Source organism: Macaca nemestrina, chromosome 7, assembly GCF_043159975.1.
Source record: "Macaca nemestrina isolate mMacNem1 chromosome 7, mMacNem.hap1, whole genome shotgun sequence".
NCBI classification, from domain to species: domain Eukaryota; kingdom Metazoa; phylum Chordata; class Mammalia; order Primates; family Cercopithecidae; genus Macaca; species Macaca nemestrina.
The window spans coordinates 38,676,347-38,697,503 of NC_092131.1; the positions used below are offsets into that span (position 1 = coordinate 38,676,347).

The 21,157-nt window shown below is 49.4% G+C and overlaps 1 protein-coding gene across 1 annotated transcript in view; it reads right to left on the reverse strand.

Annotated features, from left to right (window-relative positions):
• The window catches only part of LOC105472895 (polypeptide N-acetylgalactosaminyltransferase 16), a 99,775-nt gene extending 93,242 nt beyond the window's left edge, over positions 1 to 6,533 (reverse strand). The window contains exon 1 of the mRNA XM_011726473.3: positions 6,238 to 6,533. Within this exon, the coding sequence (XP_011724775.2) occupies positions 6,238 to 6,414 (177 nt within the window). The 5' untranslated portion in view covers positions 6,415 to 6,533. The remainder of the gene's footprint in view (positions 1 to 6,237) is intronic.
• Between the last annotated feature and the right edge of the window lie 14,624 nt (positions 6,534 to 21,157).

The following is a 21,157-nucleotide window of genomic DNA, read 5'->3' on the forward strand; positions in this document are numbered from 1 at the left end:
TTCCCGGGGTGCAGGGCTCTTGCTGTGCAATAATTGGGCCCTATTTCATGACAGAGAGTCTTTTTTCTCCCTTTCCCGCTGCTGTTGGGTGCACTTAAGGGCCAACGGGGAGCGTGGAGAGAAACCCTGGCCGGCCTTTGGACTGCTCCGATGTTGGATGGTTCTGTGAGAATGTTTTCCTTCTGCTGCAAAGAAATTTCTCTCCCTGCATCTTTCACCTCCTGGCTCCAATTCTATTCCTTGGAACCCTACAGAATAATTCAAATAAAGTCTCTTGCCTTTTCTGAAAGTTGGCTCAATGCTAAGTTTTGATGGGGAGTCAGAAGTGTGAGATGTGGTTAAGAAGGTTATACTTTGATTTTGGAGTCAAGAGTGATCTTAAACAGTCATCAAATATGTTTTTAAAATAATTATCTTTGTTGGTTTGAACACTGTCATGTCAATGGGTGCTTATTACAGAAAATGTGGGGGTAAAAACCCAAAAGATGGAAGGAGGGATTGCCCATAATCCTGCCTCCCTACTGCCAACATTTTGTTCTGTATGGTTTTTGCATTTTTTTCCCCAACAAATGTTTGTGGAGTGAATACAAAGCAAGGTGCTGATTCAGGTGCCCCAGAAAAGATGCACTGATAGACCAGGCTTGGATCTTGCCCAGAAGATGCTCCAGGGGAAGGAAGACATGAGCCCGGGCTTTGGAGTCAGAAACACCTAGTGTCAGGCACACTTACTAGTTGTCAGAGCATGAGTAAGTGTGTTTACTCGTATGAGAACTTAACAATGGCACCTATCTCATTAGGTTGTTGAGGGGATTCAGAGAGGTAAGCTTGTAAAACACACAGCATCCAGGTCTCCAATGAATGTTGTCACCATCAACATAACAGAGTATACAGTGACTATGGAGGCTAGACAGGTAAGCTTTCAGAGAAGAGGGACTAAACCACTTGACACCATTTTCAGAGTGGGCTACACATAGTCAGTGACCATACCAGGCAAGCACACTGATTAACTGAACCGAATTTACTGCCCAAGTATAATCAGTGTTGACTCATGTCTGAAAGCTTGGCTCCTCTGTTTCTCTCCACGTCTGTTTAGCCTCCTGTGTCTTTGCTTTACTGTTCATGGGGAAGGTGCTTAAGGTCTCCTCAAGAAGCAGACAGGGTATAAATCTTCAATCTTGTAACTGTAATGACGACTTGGCTATAGGCTCCCCTCTAACCTCAGGGAAGCTTCCTCCACTACAATGAGACAGTCCCGTGGGCAACTCAGCCTGGTCCTGGTCTACCAGGGTCCCCCTACCTCTACCTTAAATGGCATTTCCAGGCCTAAGGGTTTCCTCTGCCTGCAGAGAGGACAAACACAGCCACCAGGGAAGGAAGCCATGCTCCCAAAGCTCTTGGAGCAGCAGGTGGGGGGGAAATGCTGTTACAGCACAGAAGTAGAAGACCTGCAGAAGAATGAGCAGCACCCTAAAACTAGTCCTGCGCCCTTGGATCTCTGGCCTTCCAGGAAGGTAACTCTCGGGCTGGCAGCCGAGAGTTACCAACAAAGACCTCCCCACCCCCAGTCTTTGTTGCCTCTGGGCTGACCCCGTGTCCCAGAGGCAGGTCTCGAAATGGCCCAGGAACAGACCCCATTGACAGGAAATCAGGCCCTTTGTATCTGAACATTTTTGGCTGGGCACGGTGGCTCATGCCTGTAATCCCAGCACTTTGGGAGGCCAAGGTGGGAGTATCCCCTTGAGTCCAGGAGTTCGAGACCAGCCTGAACAACATGGAAAGACGCTGTCTCTACAAAAATTATAAAAATTAGCCAGGTGTGGTGGCACACACTTGCAGTCCTAGCTATTCAGGATGCTGAGTAGGGGAATCGCTTGAGCCCAGAAGGTTTCAGTGAATCATGACTGTGCCCCACGGCACTCTGGCCTAGGTGACAGAGTGAGACCCTGTGTCCAAAAAAAAAAGAAAAAAAAAGAAAAGAGGAAAAAAAAGAAAAGAAAAAAATCCGAACATTTTGACAAAGGGAATTGTGGGTGTTTGTGCTTCTTCCTCCTCACTGTCTTTCTCGAGTGTGGTACCTAAACCAATTAAATACGAAATCACTTTCTGTTATTATATTTAGGCAAATCATATTCCCACAGTTCCAAAATGCACACATTATAAATAAAATATAAATTCTTCTAGATCTTATTAAAGCATCTGCTCTCTGAGAACACTACCAAAAAAGCCATCATTTGCATCCCCTTCTGCGAGGTAAGCGGGGGCTTCCTACAAGGCCCCAAGAGTTCCTGTGGGAACTTCCCCTGACAGGAGCATGTCCCTCCATAAGCAGAAACTTCACAACACCTTTCAGGAGAACTCCCTTAAAGCCATGTATTTACATCTAGAAATGGAGCTATCATCTGCTTATCTCAGGATCAACAAACCTTGCACATCATTAACTCATCTTCAGCAGACAAAATAACCAAGGTCCAGAGATGTTAAGTATTGTGTCCATGGTCATTCAGCAGTATCCCAATTTCAGGCTAAGAAACTCCAGTTTAAGAAAACTCTTGCCTAAATCTTTCACAATTCTAAATAGGAGACTGTTGACGCAAATGAGTGCACCTATACCGAAAATGAATAGTCTTTTTAAAAATTGTAAAGTGAAATTCCATGTAACACCTTAGCCTCCCACCCATGCCTGTTAGCGAACTGGCATATGGAAAACCTAAGTCCCAAACCAAAACAACCACAAATGTTCTTCCCAACTGTGAGGACTGAAGACTCAAGGCCAGCTGTGTCTGCCCTGCCTCCCAGTTTGGCTGCGGTCCTGTCCCAGCGTGCATCAGTGTAGATTCAAGGGGATGTCCCCAGATCTACTGCCTCGCCCATCAAGTACAGCATAGAAAAATCACAAACCTTGCCACATCGTAAGCAGCCATATAGGGATGGAATCAGTATCTCCCTTTAGCTTTACAGATTCCATAGCCAAATTTTTCACATCAAAATTGGTGACACATGGGCTGACAGCAGGACAGAATATTAAAAATCAAGACCTCCTTGAGAAATCTGGCCATACGGTTGCCATGCCGACACCCTATAATGCCAAATAGGCAGCGCCAAGGTCCAGAAGCAGCTTGGCTGGCTTCGAATAGTCCAGACATTGTGAAAGCAGAGCTGCCTCCAGGTCCAGGCGCTTCTGCAGACCCTCCCTTTCCCAGCTCAGCTCTCTGACTCCCCAAGGGAGTGATGATGACGCCTGTCTGAATTTGCCAGTCTCTGACAGCAGGGCTAGCCACATCATTCTCTAAGAATCTGAAAATCCACATGCAGCGTCCTGGCCTAACTAGACAGAGAAATGTTTCTGAATAAGTAGTTACCACAAACTGCAGGGAGAAAGTAAATTCTCAGCTGCACCTGCCCCTTTTAAGTTGAATAAAGGGTTCAATGCCTGCAGAGAAGCTTGAACATACATCCCCCTACCTCCTTACTTAGAGCCAGGTTACAGTTGATAATAAAATATTAAGGTGATATGAATACAATATAATAATATTAAGGGGACATGAAGCATTGACTGCTCCCAGAAATGGGTGAGAATCCTATTTCACTCCTTTAAGAAGCCTTGCTGTGCACTTTGGGAGGCTGAGGCAAATGGATCACATGAGGTCAGGAGTTCAAGACCAGCCTGGGCAACATGATGAAACTCTGTCTCTACTAAAACTACAAAAATTAGCTGGGAGTGGTGGCGCATGCCTGTAGTCCCAGCTGCTCAAGAGGCTGAGGCATGAGAATTGCTTGAACCCGGGAGGTGGAGGTTACAGTGAGCAAAGATCATGCCACCTCACTCCAGCCTGGGTGACAGAGTGAGACTCCATCTCAAAAAATAAAAGAAGTCTTGCTGTGTGCATCAATGTGGAGATGCAAGGAGCTTCCAGCATAGTTCCTGCATGCGTTACTTACATTCAGCTGTGAATCATATGGAAGTAAAATAACTGGAAGAGAGGAGTACAATGATACAATGCAAGGCAGTTGTCAAAAGTGGTGCATGACTAGGGGGTCAGTGCTGGTGGAACAGGCATCTAAAGCTTAAGAACAAAGAGGGAGCTGGTTGTGCCCCTAAGTGGCCACAGAAGGCTCTGCCACTCCCAGGGACTTCCATCCTCCCTTTCTTCCTGCACCTTCACTTCCCAGCTCCCAAGTATCTCCCTGATACTCCTTCATACTTTAAACTTAGCTTCCCTCTCTGAGACCTTTTCTTACCTGCAGCAAGTCAAACCCTGTGGGAATAAGCATGGACAAGAGGATATTTACTGGTGATTCTCATGACCTCCAATTCCCATCCCTCAAAATCAGTGCTGAATCCTTCCAGCAGGTCCCCTACACCATTCTGGGACTCTTGAGAAATGTGAGCGGCCCTCCCAATGGACTCTGGAAGGACTCTTGCAGGACTCTGGAAGGAGCGGGAGAGAGGTGCATGGGCCAGGTCAGGGTTTAGGTTCCGGGTTCCGAAGCAGAGGCTCTGAGCAGCAGTCCCCTGTGCTCTCTTCCTTCTTCTCCTCCCTGCCCAGCCTCTTTCTCCTCCCCTTCCAACTCAGACCCTCCTCCCATCACCTCACCAGAAAGAGGGACACAGCACTAGGGCTGTTTCTGTCACAGAGTATGAATGTGGCAGCTTGGGCTCCTGGGGAGGAAGCTCCCTGGGGTCTGGAGGCCACTGCTGGTTTGGACAGTTCCAGCTCCAACCTGTCCCTCTGCTCAGATCATAACACTCTGGGGTCCTCAGCACAGGAGGCTTTTCCTCATCAGCTTTTTGTCCTGGGAGGACAGCCCAGAAGGGAACAGTGCACCTAATCAGGCTTGCCCCCAGAGAATTCACCCAGACTGGTAACTAGGACAAAACCCACAACCTCACCCCCCCACCCCCCAGGTCTCCTCAGGCAAAGCCCTGAAATAATGGTTCCTTTGCAGGGGACTTGGAATCTGGGGTAGGATGGGAATATGAGGGGACACTCTCCAATGAACTTCCCGATATTCCTGGGGTTCAGATCCGCGTCTGGATGCGTTTCTCGGATTCGGCTCCACACAAGCCTCAGCCCTCCCGACCTTGCACCTCCCCTGCAGAGCTCCTCACCCCCCCGCCCCCAGGCCCAGATCTTTCCTTGTCGAAATCGCCACGCTCTCTCCCTCCCTTACCCCCGCCCCACTTGGCTCTCCTCTTCCTGGTCCTCATCCGGCCAGGCTGCCTCGCCCTGGTAGGTCCCGAGGGTCGCCCGAGGCTCCCGTGCACCAACCGCCCCCGTCTGGAAGAACGCGCCCGCTCGAGCGCGCTCTCGGCGGGTGCCAAAGCCTCCCGCCTCAACAGGTGCCCCTGCCTGACCACACACAGCTCTGTCACCTGGGGCTCGGACGGAGACAGCTACAGGATCGCCCCCTGCAGGGCGGCTGCGGCTCCGCACGCCCTCGCCCGGGTCCCCAGAGCGCCAAGGGCCCCCGCAGCCCCGCCGCCGCCCCCGCTGTGCCACACCGCCTTTGTTTCCCCGCCCGCTTAGATGTCGCGAGGCTGACTTCATGCAAGGGTATCGCCAAGCTCGGGCGCTGACACTGCCCGCCCACCCGTGGTGGCAGACCCTAATGTTGGGAGTGAGGGACTCGTACAGTGAGAGACCTCTCCCCAACCCAGAGAACTCTAGGGGAGCTGAGTGTCCGCGCCGAAGAAGCGGGTTCAAGTTGACCCGGGCTCAGAAGGGGGCTCGAAGCTAGGCGCAGCGCCTAGAGAGCCTTCCCTACGCACGCCCCCACCCGATGTCCTTTGCCCCCAGAAGGCTGGAGAGGGGCTGCGCACTGCCACCTACGCGCTCGGCTGCGAGTGGCTCCCACAGCCTGCTCGCTGCGCGCTGGGCCCGGCAGCCTTCCGGGGCACACGAGGCTCCTGCAGCCCCCAGACCCCCGGCCCCGGCAGCGCAGAGCCGGGAAAGCCGCCACGTTCCCAGCCGCGCGCGCACGCCGGGCCCACCAAACTTGCAGCACTTTCTCCCAGCCCCCACCCTCTGACACCCTCCCTTAGTCGGTGCGCCCCAGCCCCGCCGCCCAGCAGAGGTTGCCATAACAACGGGCAGGAATGCTCCAACATATACAAAGCCGGCCCGGCGCAGCGGGCACTCAGCCCCTGGCCGGGCCCCGCGCCCCCGGCCGCCGCGCAGGGGCTGGACGCGCGCCGCGGCTCCCTAGCCGGCCGCCCGACGCTCGGGGCGTACTCACAATGAGCGGGATGGTGCGGTCCTCGCGGAGCTGCTCCGGCCTCCCGCCGGCCCTCTGCGCGCCCCGGCCGCTTGAGGATGCTGCGTGGGCTCGGTTGTCCTGCCATAAGTAGTAGAAAGTGCCCAGGATCCAGGCTACGGTCAGGATGGCGATGGCATTGGCGCGGATCTTCCTCATGGTGGGCAGACGGGCGCCCCGGGTGGGGGCCGGGGCCGGGGCCGGCGTGCTCTCGGGGCCGGGGCGGGGGCGCTCGCAGCCCCAGCTGTTTGTTTTTGCTCGCGCCTAGCTGCTCAGTCCTGCAGAGCAGAAAAAGGAGAGAGGTGGCGGGGGGGCGGGGGGGTGATAGGGAGAGACAGGATCGCGGAGCGATCCTCACGGTCCTAATGCCCTTCAGCCCCGAGCGCGCGCGTCCCCCGGGCGCCCATTCATTCGCGCGCAGGGCCGGCCCCGCGCTCCAGCCGCCGCCGGCTGACCCACCCGGCTACTGCGCACTGGGAGAGGAGCGCGCCGGGTGGGAAGCGGCGCGGGCCTTCCTCCCGCGCCCGGGAACCCGGCGAGACAGACGCCCGCGGCGGAATGGCGACTGGCCAGAGCCAGCTTCGGCTCCCACCGCTAGATGACCGAACGCCCGGCAGCTGCCCCCGCGCGGCCCTGGTCGGTCCTGCCTACCCACACCCACCCCCGGACCGAGTGGCCCTGAGTCACCGACTGGAGACGCGCGACCCCCGACCTGGGCCAGCGCCGCGGAGCTGCAGTTCCGGGCTGCGCTTTGGCGCGGGATTCAAGGTGTGTTCGGCGAGTCCTTGGGTAGGGGCGGCTGGGCGGGGGAGAGTCCTGAGTTTGTACTGGAATCTGCAGCCAAGATTAGCCAGACAGGGCCCGCCCAGAGGAGGGATTGGAAGCTGGTGCACTTGACATTCGAGGAGAGCGAAGGGGAAACGACGCTGCCTCACAACCAGTGCTAGGAGAGTGGGGGTACAGCCATTCCACATTTTTCACTGGCCTGGGGCTCCCGGATTTCACGATGCTTCCCCCTATCCCGCCCCATAGACCCTGGACAACCCTGAAATATCATCGTCAGCATTATTTCATCGGAAAGAAGGGAAGCAAGAGAGGCCGGATGATTCTCCCAAGGCCACACGGCTAATTAGTGGGCAAAGCCCAGTATGGAAGCCATCTCTCCATGTGACACCTTTCGACAAAGTGCAAAACGTGGTGGTGAGAGACGAGGACACAGACGCTGAGATTCCGCTCCAGCCCTAGAGGCACTGGGAATCAGGCGTGAACTACTCTTCAGGCAGAAAGCAAGTGACTTAGATGAGTTTTAGGAGACTAGCACAGTGTCGGGCACAGAGCGCTCAATGAATAGTTGTGTAACAACAAAGTAGGGATCCAACAGAGGAAGAAATAATTTATTGTAAAGTGGTCTTTGGGAAAGCTCCCAGAAAGGTGCATGAATCACTTAAGAGGCAAGGAAGGGGGAGGTGAGGAAAGGGGAGGGAATGCAGGAATAGGCCTTGCAAAGATCCAGAGGATGGAAGAGCTTGATGTGTTCAAGAGAGAGAGCTGCAGGGTGTTGCAGGAGGCCTAGGATTTGATGGGAGTTGAGGTTGGCCAGGCTGGGTGGGTCTGAACTCAGGAGGTCCTTGAATGCCGGGGCAGAGTTGGTGAGGAGTCTGCTTCCTGCTGGCACTGCTGGACACCATGGCTTCTCCGAAGACCCACATAGGGTCCAGCCTCTAAATGAAGCCACCTGGGGAATCAGGCAAACTGAGGTCACAGCATCATGCCCCCCACAAGCATCCCATGAGCACCACCCTGACAGATAGAGGTAAAATCAGATGGCTTTTCTCCATTTCTCCAGCACTCGAGACTAAACTGCACACATAATAGATGCTCAATACATTTCTGTTGAGGTGAAGAAACCCCTAGTTGGGTTTTTGCCACGGAAAACCCAGGGTCATCGCTGCAATACGATATCCTCACTCAGAAGACTAGTTACGAGGACACTGAGATAAGTCCAAAAGTGACCCAAGTAGGAATGGGCCTAGAAAGAAGAGAATGCACAAAAGAGGGCCCCAAAAGGGTCTACACAAGTAGCAGGGAGTTTCAGGCATAAGGTGTGGCAGTCACAAGCAACAGGGGCAGGGGGTGTGGAGACACCAGATGCTCTCCCAGGTGGTGTCTCTCCCCTGTGGAGTTTAATAGTGCGCCAGGGGCCAGGGCTCGTTTGCATAGATGGAGAAAACCAATGCCAAGCCACCATCTGGTTTCTGCAGGAATCATGGGGCAGATCCAGTGGTCATGCCATCTGTGGGAGGCCAGGAAAGACCTTGCTCCTTGGTAATTAGGCTCCACAGGCCTCTCAGGTCAACCAAGAAAATGTAAGGGAACTACGTAATCTCCTGGTGCCCCCATTTTCACACATCTCTCAGGTGAGCCAGGTAAAAGACTTGGGGAGTAGCCCTGTTGTCATAGGCTGCTCCCCTCATCCCAGCCTGGTGTGTGCATATCTAGTTGCCTTTGGATGTGGGATCCGAAGACATCATATCACCTATCACTTCCTGGTGAAAGGCTCCAAACTCACCCCTCGGCATGGGGATGAAGCTGGACCATGCTGACTGAAACCAGGCGGATGGGGCTTCTAGTGACTCCAAAAGGAAGGCTCCATGGGGAGAAGGAGGGAGGGGAAGGATGGGCTAGAATGTGGCAGGGTTTCTCACATCTCACCACTTACTGCCCAGGGCTCAGTGGTGAGGATGCTATATTTCTGCCCCAAATGGTCACTCCTGGTAGTTCTGTCCCTGACAGAAGGTTTCCTTGGCCCCCACCACCAGAAAGACTGCACAGAAGTGAAGTGTAGCCTCTCTAGATGACTTTACCACAGCTCTTCCTTAGTTGGGCACTTCCCTGGGGGATGACAGGGGTGGGGTGGGGGTAAGACAGTAAGTAATTACCGTGCTCATTTGGCTTACAGGAATTCCACATAGACAGAGGTGGAGTAATGTGCCTGAAGCCATAGGCACTCTGGCAGAGCTAGAGACCAGGAATTGCCACCTTGGCCACAGTCTGTGGTCTTTGTTTCAGATTCTAATCCCAAGTGGGTGCAGAACTGGCCCTCCCTGGGATAGGTTTCAATGCTCAGAAATGACCATGAGTATTGTTTCCTTTCTGGTACTAGGAATGGATTCCAGCAGCATCATAGAATCAAAGCAACACCTAAGGAATTCACTGTTTCTTCACGTACTTTGACCTTTGAAAACAAGAGTCATCATAATAGCTACAGTTTACTCAGTACCTACCAGATGCCAGTCACTGTGCCACCACTTCACCTAAACTGTCTCTAAAGCCCATACAACCCTGAGCTAAGGATGATCATATCCCCAACTGCAGACGATGACACTGAAGCCCAAAGGCTACTCAACTTGCCTGGAATTCTACAGCAAATAAGTGGTGAAGCTCAGTTTAAGTCCCGTGCCATTTTCAACGCTTGTGTCTGGGTATGAGTGCAGGGCTTCTGATGCCACTGGGAAATCTGCAGTGTGGTCTGAATTTCTGTATGCAGGAGCCTCACTTCCCCTGCCCACAGTTCTCCGTTTTCTCATCCATAAAAGGAGGGATACGAGATGTCCTGGGGGAAGCGGGGGTCCCACCAACTGTGCCACTTAGAACTTGCATTTCCTCCCTTTCAGGATTTCTCTTAGGCACAGGATTTCTCTTAGGCACATTGTTTTAAAGCTGTCAAAGCCAGCACTCAGGGTAAGCTGGGCAAAGTTCCACAAGCCCCTGGGGCTCCCAGATGCCCCAGGGAGCTCTCCGCCTCCGCCTCCGCCTCGGCCTCCGTGCCTTTGGTGTGGGGGTTGTAGAGGAGTGGATAACCGAGGGGGAAAGGGTACAGCTCAGTGTAAGGCCCTGGCTCTGGGGCTGGACAACCTGAACTTGAATGCTGATCCTGTCACAAATTAAGAGAGTGGCTTAGGCAAATTCTTAACCTCAGTTTCCTCAACTGCAAAATGGGGCACTGACAGCTCTCACCTCACAACTTTGTTGGGAAAGATAGGATGAAATAAAGTCATATAAAATCCACTGACTGCCTAGTAAGCACCCCAGTCCCCTGGGGCTCTTTCCCGCAGGCTGTTGCTGGCTGCTGGAGGTGAAAGGGGCCTCCTGAAAGGGATTGCTCACTATTGCTGCCAAGAACAGATCTGACGTGAGCCTCTTTGGCCATGGCTAATGTCCAACATTCATAGACTGTCCTGCCGGTGGGTGGTGGCTGCCTCTTCCAGAGCCTCTGCTGAGCAGGCTGGAGGCAAGGCAGGGGAAAGGCACAGAGCAGGGCCCCAGCCTCCCATTCATTACCTTTGAGATGCTGGGCCAGCTCAGAAGCTCTTGCTCTGTCTGCAGCAGTAGGGCCCAGAAGGTAGGGAAGGGACCTGACTGGATACCCTCACGGGCCCATATCTGCTCTAAGCAGGAAAGAAGGCAGGGATGGTGGACAGAATGTATGTTACCATGCAACAGGCAATGTGCTGACACAGGATCTCAGAATACTCACAACGACCCTATGAAGAAGGCGCAATCATCCCCTTTCCACAGGGGAGGATACTGATGCCCATGGAGGTGCCAGCATAAAGTGGAGCATGCGCTGCCCACTGCCAGCTAAGCGCACTCAATGCACCAATCGTCTCTAAGGAAAAGATATTTATAAGGTGAGTTTCTACAAACCATTATATATGGAGGAAAGGACTGAGCTCTTTGAAAGGAACTTGGCAGCTTTCTTATTGTCAATCTTCCTCCTCCTATTTATCTGATAACCGTGGTTTATTAGTTATTAGTTTCTGCCACTGGAGTATGTGTTCCAAGAGGACTGGGGTTCTTGTATATTTTGTTTACCACTGTTTTCCCGGTGCTTATAGTAGTGGCAAATAGTACATGCTTGTTAGTGTGCAGTATTTGGTTTTTGTTTGTTTGTTTGTCTAAAGCCCTTGGAATGCGATATCATAGGTATTTGTTGATGGAAGGAAGGGAGAGGAAGAGGGAGGGAGGAGAAAAGGCAGGGTAGCTTCATGAAAAATGCACTTCTCTCTTAAGCCAAGCACTTGAGAAATGAGTACAGGACTAGAGCACAGACAAAGCGGGTGACTCATCTAGGACCAGGACGGACCAGTGTAGTGAGTCCCCTGCCAGTGCTTCCTCCCCAAGTCATGGAGCCAGGGCCAAGCCCTCCTGCCCCAGGATGACTGGGGAGAGAAAGTCCTTTGTGGTCCTATCAGAAGTAGCAGAAGGAATGACCCCAATTCTGGTGGACAACTGCAAGAACCATAAATGTTACTAGGGATCATGAAATAACCCAGGTGTTGCATTTGAGAATAATAGCATTGCAGAGGCTGCAGGCTAATTAGAAATGTGTCAAATGATTTTCATTAACAAGCAAGGAATTTGTACAAAGGAGAAATACATAAATAAAACCACTCCTCAGCAGAACTGATCCCAGAGGCAGAGCCCTTTCCAAGGCCTCTCTGACCTTCCCGTCTCCACTACCTTCTCCTGAGCCCCTTCCCCTTCTCCGTCGCCTCTGCAGAGCTGAGTGGCCAAGGTCCTCAGATCAGACTACATGACCCAAGAGGCCAGGTTAGTGCCTGCCACATGCCTGTCTCTCCCCTGAATGGGAGCTCCTCTGAGCAGAGCCTGGCAGCCTCCTTTTATGTATCATGAGTTTCTAGCACAGTGTTGGGCATCTTGGCAGCACTCACTAAATATCTAGGCAGAGTAAATGAATGAATGAATATTGAGGGTGGCAGCTGCTGCTACTCCCCATTCTGTCCCATGAAAATGCCAAATAGCCCACTCAGACTGTAAAGCCAGTGCCTGATTGCCCATTGGCATGGAATTTTCACTCCCTTCCTTTCCTTTCCTTCTTGAACACCTACCATGCCAGGCAATTCTAGGTACTGGGGATACAAAAATTAATAGAATCTGGTTGTAGCCTCTGAAGAGTCCAGTAATTGACAATGGGGAAATAAACACAGATAATCACAAGATGAGTCCGGGTGTGGTGGCTCGTGCCTGTAATCCCAGCACTTTGGGAGGCCAAGGCAGGAGGAATGCTTGAGACCAGGAGTTCGAGACCAGCCTGGGTGACATAGTGAACTCTCATCTCCACTAAAAATTTAAAAATTATCTGGGCATGGTGGTGCATGCCTGTAGTCTTAGCTATTCACGAGGGTTAGTTGGGAGGATAGCTTGAGCCTAGGAGTCTGAGGTTGCAGTGAGCTATGATCATGCCACTGCACTCCAGCCTGGGTGACAGACCAAGACCCTGCCTCAGAAGAAAAAAAAAATCACAAGATGATATAATAGAGCTCCACAGAAGTACAGATGAGAGCAGTAACACTGAAGCAGAAGAGAAAGAGGGTAAGATTTGGTGGTGCGTTGGAGGTGGATTGAGAGAAAGGATTTGAGAATAGCATGTAAGTTTCTTGCTTAGGAGACTAGTGCTTTGGTGTAATGTAACCATTAACTGAAATGGGGAATATAGGATGAGGAGCCAATTGGGGAGGTGTGTTCAGTGAACTTGAGTTCTCTGTGGTCGGTCCAGGAAGGCATCTATAAATCCAGATCTGGAGCTCAGGGAGACTAGATGGCGCCAGTCAGGTAGAGATGAGAAAGCCAGAAACACAGCTGGGGCGAATATGTTGCTGGGTGGCTGCCTATGTACCCAGCACCTAGGCATGGCAGAAAGGCCATGTTGTCAGAGATGAGGGCTTCCGGATGCCTCGTGTGAAGATGGAGAGACAGAAAACTGGCATTTTTTTCTGCCTCTGTCAAATGCCTTAATTCAAGTCCCTGGACCCAGGCTCTTAGGAATACTCATTGCTTTATTGGGCATCTCATCTGGTACATATCAGGATGGACCCCTTGACCTAGGGTTTGAATAAGATTTGGCTCAATATCAAAAAGGTCAGGTGACAAGACCAAAGAGAATTTGAAGAGAGATCCATAGTCCTGGTCCTGCATTTCCCTCAGTCTAATGGTGCTTATAATTGATATCTCCATTTTCCTTGTGAAACTGGGAAGTAGAAATTAAAGCAATGTTCCCGGGATTGGTACATATTTTGAAGCTCTCAGCAAGGCTGAAAATATCCATCGATATATTTTGAAGTGTAATTTCTACTCCCTTACCAGTCAAAATAATTGAATGGGAAGAAAAAGCTGTTAATGCAGGAGGCATATAACATCAGATCCACATTGCCTGGAAATTTACCATTTCAAAGCAATTGAAGGCTTTTACAGCCGATGTTTACAGTCCTACATGTCCCCTTCTCACTGAAGCCACCCTCTGAAGTCATCAAAAGGCCCATCAGTCTGGCTTGGACACTGAAATTGCTCACAGTGTCTGGAGCTGATGCCAAAACAGGGAGGATTTTAAAATATCATCCTGCCATTTTATCAGCATGTAAATCTTATGGCGTTTCCTCCTGGTAGGTGGTAGGAAACAGCTGGGGCTGTCTGTCAGTGCTCATGGAGCCAGTGGTGGCAGAGCTCCATGGTGGCATGGCCAGGCACATCCTCCCCACGCACAGCTTGTCTTCTTCGTTGTCTAGTCTAAGTTGACATTTCTCCCTTTCGCCCAACAAGAAAATACCTGCCCAGTGACAGTAAGCCAGAGGGCTGCAGGTTTTTTGGCAGAGGGATGGCACTATGCTGCCTCTCACAGCCTCTGCCTGGACCCTGAATCTCAGCCTGGAGCCCAGCAGGATAGACAGACAATAGACTTTGCCGGCAGTCATCTTCTGTCTTCTGCCAGTACTTGTGTATGGGTGGGCGGGCGGGTGCATGTGTGCGCATGCTCTGTTTTCAATTGGAATTTGACTTCGGGCTTTTCCTGGAATTACTAATTTCTTTTCTCCTATTTGTGTCCACCAGAGGAAATTTCTAAATCCATGTCTGATCATTTGTCTTTCCTTCCACCTCTGAATCATCACTTATCTTTACAAAGACCACTACCTAAAGATGGAGCACTCAGTATTTTCTTGGGCAACTGGGACAATTGGGAGTTGGGAAACCTGGGTTTTAGAAATTATATTTCAGAATGTATCGATGAATATCTTCAGCCTTGCTGAGAGCTTCAAAATATATACCAATCCCAGGAACATTGCTTTAATGTCCACTTTAGTAGCTGATGTGCTGTCAGCTAGCACGGTGACCCTGAAAAAGTCACTTATCTGGGCCTCTTCCTCATGTTTATAGGGAGGGCTTTGGGAAAAAAAAACAGAAGAAAGAAGAGAGGAGAGGAGGGGAGGGGAGGGGAAGGCAGGGGAGGGGAGGGGAGGGGACGGGAAGGGAGGCGAGGGGAGGGGAGAGGAGAGGAGAGGTACTTGGAAGGTCCTTTCAAGTGCTAGCATTTTAGAATTCTATTTACTTGTTTTAATGTTTTAAACCATCCCCTGCCTCAGCAAGAATAATGGGCAATCAACTAGGATACAATTTTATTTATTATCATTTGATTTCCCCCCCTACATCTTACACACACACACACACACACCCCCCAACAACTTAAAATAGTCCATTTGATCAAGAATCTGGAAACTTCTGGATTACAGCAGACTAAAAAAGGAGAAATTGGAAGAATGTACAAGAAATTGGTACATGTGGGGATGCCTCTGATGAGGGGAATTTGAGGGGAACAGGAGTAGGAGAGAGACCTTCATTGTATACCCTTTTGTGCCTTTTCAATTTTTTTACCTCTTTACCTAAAATTTTTTTCCAGCAAGAAAAAAGTTTTCCTTCCTCTTTCTTCTACCACATGTCTCTCTGCAGCTCAGTGCCTAGGGGAAGAGGAGCCCAGTGACTGAGCTGGACTCACACACTGGAAACTGCCTTCAGACCAGGCCCTCCCTAAGGCAAACACCCCTCTCTAGCCAGGCTGGCCAACAGCCTTGCTCCCCTGGCTGCCCCGTGGGCCTGGAGGGGTTCTGTGGGTGCACACCCACTGCTGGCTACCCCTGCCACCGGCACTTATCTGAGCTGTCGAGCTGTGTAGGGGCTCCATTCAGAGTGCTCCAGTAAGGGGCCGGCCCCATAGCTCCAGCACCAGATGGGCAAAGAGGCCTAAGAATTCAGCAAAGGGGGAAATACATCCAGCCTTAAATTCTCCAGGCTGTGCCACCCCCTTTCAAAGGCAGACAGACTGCCTTTGTTTTCTACTACTAATATAACATGAGGACAGGCTCATAAAAAAGAATAAAAGGGCGAGAGATGAGTAGGAGACAGGGTCCTCACAGATCCCTTTGCTCCTCGCCTCATCCCCAAACTGCTTGCCTCCATGTGGCAGAGCTGGGCTGCAGGGTCTCTGGCAGGGTCCCACTGCCCTGGTCTCCCCAGTGCCGGCTCCTCATCAGCTTTCCCTCATGACATCCAGCCTCCACCTGACTTTCCTTTTCTGATTCTAACCTTGAATGGGTGCTGGCCCATCACTTGTGTGTCCTACTTCCCTATGCCCCTCCTCAGATTTCTGATTCCCCCATTACCTGTTTGGCCAACTTATGGCACTGCCACACTGCCAAGAAATAGCCGTCATCACTGATGACGGCTTCCCAGTCTGGAGCTCTCCCTCTCCCCAAAACCGAGATTGTTCGAGGTAGGAGCCTCTACCCTCCATTCACTTTCCCCACACCCTACCTCTTTCCGGAATCAACATAGCCAATCTCCCCTTAGTAAGTAAAAAATATTCATGTCCTTCCTTTGTATGACCCCTTACTGGGAAACCAGAGATCATGATGCTTAGGTCTTGTAAGTGGTCTCCGTGATAGGGTGGGAAGAGGCCACATTGGTCCTCTGAAGTCCTCTCTCTGCTAAAAGATACTCTTCTGAAAACGGCTTTACGTGCTGCCTATGCTCAATCTGGGGTGTCCTGGCTGTAATTTAGCACTGACTGCTGACCTCACATTGCAGGCCCCAATGTTTGTCACTGCAATGAGCAGACTCTCCTGCCTGTCCAACTGCACACAGGCCCAGATGGGGCTGGGCTGTCCCCTAGCAGGCCACGGGAAGGTGGAGGCAAGAAGATAATTGAGAAGCCATGAGAGTCAGACAAGCAGCAGCAGATGGGGATGTGCACTGGGTGGAGTGAACAAATAGCACGAGGAAAATCAGCTTTGCGGACAGAAAAAGCCAAGTGGAAAGTGTAATAAATACTAAAACCAGAAAAGCCTGAAGAGAGTCCATCTAGGGAGCAGCAGGAGGATGGCTAACATCACTGGAGTTTAGGTCGGAGGGGAGGACAGCAGGAGGGGCCAGGGTGGTCAGTATTCCAGGGGCTAGGGGCAAGAGAAATGGCACAACGTAAGTCTCGGAAGGGTCACTCACCTTCCAAGCTGTTGGATTCATTGGCTGCCACAAGCAGAATCTATTTAAAACACACCAGGCATTTTGCCTCGTTCTGTTTCCCTGCCCAGAAAAGGCTGGAGCCAAAGGCTGAGGGAAGGATTCCAGCATCAGGACCCTGAATGGATGACATGGCTGAGACCATGAAGATCCCTGCCCCATCCTGAATGACCCACACTTACATCTCCACCCCTACCCAAGCTGCCAGGTCACTAAACTCCTCGCATATCGAACACAGTCCCAAAGGCAGCTTGTGGTATCCATTTCCACTGGGAAAGACTCAATGGCTTCCTTCATCCTGTCTTCAAACTTGTCAGAAAGCAGATACTGCTCAAATCTGATAGCTGCTCTTAAGGGCACACTCAAAGGGCACTCCCTGACCAGTGGGAATATTCTTAATGATGACTGAGAGGCCTTGGGTGTTAAGACTATGGCAAGACCAAGGAGCGAGCATGAAAGGGCACCAAGGGTAAAATGGCCCTAGGGAAACTATACGGGACTTGAATTGGAAAACACCAAGAGCCTCGCTCCTTTCTCTGAACTGTGTATCTTCGGGAAGTTCTAATTTGGAGAAGATCTGCCTCCTTATCCACCTGCCACAGAGAAAGTATTAATAAAATATAAGGCTAGGGTCTAGGAGAAGTGGCCCAGGAAAGCCATCTATGCAAATTTTGTTTCCTTCCTACTTGAGAGGGTTGGGGATGAGAGGTCCGCCCTTCCCTGGCTCATAAGCCCATGAGTTGTGTAAAACCTGTTCAAGAAGGCAGAATATAAGCCCTCTTCTGCATGAGATTCATATTCTTGAAAGAATTAGTGTATAAATCAAATTTTACCTGCCAGAGAAGCTGGCTTTTCAAACTAAATTGGGAGTCAATCCTATGTTTAAATAGAAGGATGGCTTGTGAAGGTGAATAACCATCCTAGGTCACATTTGCAAACTGGGAACTCTGAATGTCTGACTTGGATGGTGGGGCAGGGGGTTCTGTCTAGAGATTAATCTATAGTTTGCTTCTAGGTTGCAACTAAGCATTATTTTAAAACAAACAGAAGACTGAGTTTTTTTTAAAAAAAACATTTTTAATGGAAAATTTCATATATATATATATATAGAGAGAGAGAGAGAGAGAGAAAGAGAGAGAGAGAGAGAGAGAGAGAGAGAGAGAGAGAGAGAGAGAGAGAGAGAGGGCCCAACATACACAGCTTCAATGATTCTCAACCCATGGCCAATCCTGTGAGAAACATGGACTTTTGAACCAGCTGACAGATACAGAGGATGAACTTCATGGTACAGAACAAAAAGAATTAGTCCTACTGAGGTTGCAGTATCCAAAACGTTTCTGTATAAATGCCCTAGAGTCTAAAGTATGAAACAAAGGGGTGGAGAATATTATTCGTTCGCGACCAAATAAGAAACCTGGGAATTAAAACACAAAACAAAACCGCACATACATACAATCTCTCTGAAGGATACAAATTAATAGTAACACTGGTTGCTTTCAAGGAGGGCGGAAAGACTGGAGCGATTTTCCTTTCATTATATATTTTTTTAAAATTTCATACTATGTGTACGTTTTACCTATTTTAAAAAATCAACGTATTAAAATCAAACATGAAGCTTTGCAATAACCAAATCCACTAGATGTGACAAAAGGGAAAACTGCCTGGACTCAATATATAAGAGCACTTATATTCTGCCTTATTGAACAGTGTTTTACACAACTCATGGGCTTATGAGCCAGGGAAGGGTGGACCTCTCATCCCCAATCCTCTCAAGTAGGAAGGAAACAAAATTTGAATGGATGGCTTTCCTGGGCCACTTCTCCTAGACCCTAGCCTTATATTCTATTAATACTTTCTCTGTGGCAGGTGGATCTTCATCACATTTTGATCTGGATTTACTGTTTCATAGTAATTTTCTCAGCTAGATGAATGCACAACCTTCCAATCCCAAAATGTACATCATTAGAATAGGTGTTTCACATAATATTACCACTACCAGCCCCTGGTGGTTATACGGATATATGCATTTGTCAAAATTCATTGAGTTGGGTTCTTCAGAGTTGTGTACTTTATCATGTTACTTATACTGCACTTTATAAAGTATTGCTAAAAAAAAAAAAATCCCAGTCCTTGTGGACAAAGCAGCCAAAAACTCACCACTTAAGAGGTTTGTTGGGTTGGTGGTTCAGAGAAAGCTGCTGTTATGAGGAAACATTATGTGGACTTTTTGCAAAAACTTACTCTTTGGAAACCACCACGACAGCATGTGCTTTTGGTTAAGCATTCCATGACTGAAATGCAACTCTTTGCTGAAATGCCGAGAGGATGAGGCAAAATCTTGGCCAAGGTCAAGCTCTGCTGATGGTGTGAGAGGGGGATGGCAGCCAAGTGCTCTGCACTTGTATAACATTGAAAAAAGAAAAACTAACCTAAGTCATCTTCTGTTCCTTTTCGTAGCCAACTTTTGTCCTGCTCATTGTGTCCAAGAACTCAGAGGGAGCCATATGTGCAACAGCTCAGGCTTACCAAACCTCCAGGGCCAAACATACATATCTTGATTAAGAAATGCAGCCAGCCAACAGGGCTTTAGTTGATTCCATGGGATATAAGGAGAAATTTCAGAATTTTAGATAAAGTTAGGGTCCATCGAGGAGAGGGCAGAGAAATGTAGTTGAGCTTCCTGTTTGGCTAGCTGCCTACTTTTTCTGAAACAAACAACAAAAGGACCCCAATTTGGTAGAAAGCAGGGGCTCATGTCTAGATCTAGGTGACTATTGTGAAAAGAGCTCCATGATGAACACACTTGGTACAAATCTGTGTTACACAATGAAAAGCCAATCCACTTTGGGACTGAAACTAAGCACAAGGATGGACTAGAAATTGTATTTTCTGTCAGGTCATAGGGGATGGATATATAGAGATAAATGTCTTCAGCAGCTTATAAAATGCAAACTTTAGATTTTGCACATGTCTGTCTAGCTGATGCCCAGGCAAAGGCAAAGGCAAGCAGGACAAAGTCCAAGGCAAGTCAGGGTTATACAAGACAGGCTCCAGAGATGCTTCCCTGTCTCCCTGTGAGTTCTTCATGTCTTAGGACTCACGGATGGATAAGAACGTGTTAACACTATGGATGCCTCCAATGTTCTTGGGCTGTCACAACACTGCACACAAAACACAGAAAGAGTATTTTTACTTACTGGTTTAAAGTTTTTTTTTTTTTAAGTACCCAATTCAATTCTCCATTACATACATATATACACACATATATACATACATGTATGTGTGTATATATGTGTATATATGTAATGGAGTATATATGTGTATATGTGTATATATGTATGTATGTGTGTGTATATATGTATACATGTGTATGTATGTGTATATACGTATGTTATATATGTATATATACATATATGTGTGTATATACATATATATATATAATCTTAATTTATTTACCCTTAAAATGAGAAAGTCTTTCCCCACTCAATATCCTCCCATCTACAACACCTGGCACACCTGCCTCATTTCCCTTTTACACTTATCTCCTATTAAATCCTACAGCACTGGCAATATGGTTAAACATACAGATTTCCCTTCTCTCTTTCTGATTATTCAGTCGACTGGGCGACAGGGAAATGTGAGTTCCCTAGAGCCACACATCTCCGGTGAGACAGGTATTCTGACACCAGATGGAGAGAGCAGGCTTCTCCCTAGCCAATGAGGCCATGGTGTGGCATCCTGCTTCCCTCATTACCCTTCTTTCCATGTAGTCTCCATTCCCAGTGCTGGGGGTAGGACGAGAGTGTGCAACAAAGCAGAAAGTACACAGTACTCAAGGGAAAGGGCCACATAAGGAAACAGTGGGGTGGATTACAGAATGCTACAGCTAGGAGGGCCCTTACGGCACATCTAATTCAAACCTCTGTAGATACAGAAAGGAGCCCAGAAAAGTGATCTGTCCAAAGGCACACAGCTGGTGGCTGGAACCAGAACCTCAGTCACCAGCACACTTTTCTCTGATCCTCCAATACATGACAGAACTAGGTACAGGAAAGAGCAAAATTTAAAGTTCAGTTCATGAACAAGCTCCCAGCCCACTCCATCCCCACTAAACAAATAAATGTACCTCCTTTAAAATTATCCATGTTTCAATCTCATTCCTTTTCGCCCCCTGTAGCTTACTAAGCTCAAAATTCTGTTTCTTATCCAGGACTTAATAGATACCCTGGTGGCCTGAGTAGCTAGAATCTTAACTCCACCTTGGCGTGCTGCAGCCTGAGAAGGGAGATCTTTAGGAAGCAGAAGTAGGGGCCAGGCGCTATGGCTCACACCTGTTATTCCGGCACTTTGGGAGGCCGAGGCGGGTGGATCACCTAAGGTCAGGAGTTCAAGACCAGCCTGACCAACATGGCGAAACCCCATCCCTACTAAAAATAAAAAAATTATCTGGGCGTGGTAGCGCACACCTGTAATCCCAGCTACTTGGGAGGCTGAGGCAGGAGAATCACTTGAACCCAGGAGGCAGAGGTTGCAG